The 2,163-nt window shown below is 28.8% G+C and overlaps 1 protein-coding gene across 1 annotated transcript; it reads left to right on the forward strand.

Annotated features, from left to right (window-relative positions):
• Positions 1–346: 346 nt before the first annotated feature.
• Positions 347–712, forward strand: GO595_001860 (uncharacterized protein; the record flags this gene model as incomplete). Its single annotated transcript, XM_067914705.1, has 1 exon — positions 347–712. The coding sequence occupies one exon, from the start codon at positions 347–349 to the stop codon at positions 710–712; it is 366 nt and encodes a 121-aa protein (XP_067777975.1).
• Between the last annotated feature and the right edge of the window lie 1,451 nt (positions 713–2,163).

Consider the following 2,163-nt stretch of genomic DNA (forward strand, 5'->3'; position numbering starts at 1 on the left):
CAACTTATTTATTGATAAAGGATGTGTTTAACGCACTTGCTGCTAAATATATTCAAGTTCGGATGCTATTTCTGATACATGTTTGCCAAATAAGAGACTTCACTCAACCACTTGGAAGCAACACAACATCTGTTCCTATGCGACAATAGGATTAAAACATTGTGATACTATGTTTACAATATTATATCAAAGTCGATATTGTGAAGAACATGCTTCTTAAATCCACGAATTAGATATAGTTTGATGGTAAAATTCATCCTCATGAAGCTATGAAACAGTTGATGATCCCAGGAATATTAATATACTTATGGATGCAGTAAATATTAACGGAAGTGTTTTAAGTTCTATGTCAAAAGATCTTAGAACATCTGTTCAATTTTATTATCATAAGAATACGTACAACGCTTCTGGAGTAAATACTCAGTCAGAAGTCCGAGATAACAGTAACTTCTTCATTAAATTACCATTCGCTGAAGTTTTCGATTTTATGAGTGGTATTTCTACTACTACAGAGACTGTTCAAGTTGAATTATTCGGTGATCGACTCGCCGACACTGCTATGAAGGATGTAACATATATTGTTACAACTCCAACAGGAATTTGCTTCGAAGACGCTTTATTGAAAGTCAGTACAGTTAAACCGGATGGACGTTCGCATATTGAAATAACGTCAGCAAGTATAGAACAGATCATAGCAGGAGCAGCACGTTAAAATTAGAGTTAAATTTCAAAATGATTTTATTTTTTTTTATTTTTATTTTTATATAAATGACGAATCAAAATGAATGGATTGAATGTGTAGTCGATGCTGATTATGAAATTGATATTAATTATTTACATCAAATAAGAAGAAAAGATAATAATAGAATTATCACGATAAGTATCGATAAATCCACCTGATATGTTCAATGCCGTTTAAACAGAAAATACTATCGAAAGCATAGAATCGTTGCTCTACATTTCATTCAAAACAATGACCCAGAAAATAAAACACAAGTAGATCATATAGACCATGTGATATCTGATAATTATTTGAAAATTTGAGATGAGCTACATCTAGTGAAAATCATAAAAATAGATCTATTTATGGAGGATATGAAGCAGAATACGTCGATGATATAAGTGATGAAGCCATTGAAGTTCTTAAATATAGCGATCATTATCTTTTTGATTATTACTATGTTGAAAAAGAAGATGCATTTTATTCTGGATAATTTATATTCCAGAATCTGGAATGGTATTACATGCAATAAATTAATGATATTTTATGATAAAGATGGCTATGCTTTAAATAGAATTAGAGATGATGACAAAGAGAATATACTATACACAATTTAAACTGCAATATGATTTAATTTAATCTACTAATATTTTTATCTTCTCCTTTAACAATTGTAATTTCACTATTTACAAGGTTATACATTAGGATAAATCTACTTTTTGTTGTATTAGCTAATTGTTTTTTAATCTTAACATTGATGTTGTCATGAATATCATATACTAATTTTAATTTTACGCGTTTCGCTCATTTTAATAATTCTGGGCTACCACTAATGATGATGTCACACACATATTCGTATATTGTCAGATCTTCAACGTAGAAGAATATATTCTAAATGAAAAATAATTGTTTAGTCGTAATGACTTTATTTAATTTTAATTCTTTAATGAAATCATGAATGTTAGTCATTTAATTAGTAATAAAAATATTTTTAACATCAAATAAATATGTAAGTATTAAGAAGTAGTGTTTTATCATGTTCGAAAGGATTTTTAGCAAAAGTCGGGAAAAATCTTGATTCTCCGAAACGAAGTCAAGGTCAAAACGTTAATGTTGTGGTCAATTCTAATCATAGAATTTCTGTTCAATATCCTGAAGTAAATGAAAATAAAGCATCAAGTAATGATGACGGGTTATATAATAATAACCTTGAAAATGTGGGTAAAGAACAGAGTGTTGAAACAGCAAATGAAACTTCTACAAATCTCGAAAAAGTAATTCATGACATAGATATGTTGATTCAGGCATTAGTATTATGCTTAGATATTGTAGAAAATAATCTACTGATTGTAATTAAATACGTCATTGCTGAAGAAGGTGAATTAGTAAAATTAATTCAATCATTATGTGATACGGAAGAAGTTGAATTACTAAAAACAGAT

Source organism: Histomonas meleagridis (assembly GCF_020186115.1).
Source record: "Histomonas meleagridis strain 2922-C6/04-10x chromosome Unknown contig_153, whole genome shotgun sequence".
NCBI lineage: Eukaryota > Parabasalia > Tritrichomonadida > Dientamoebidae > Histomonas > Histomonas meleagridis.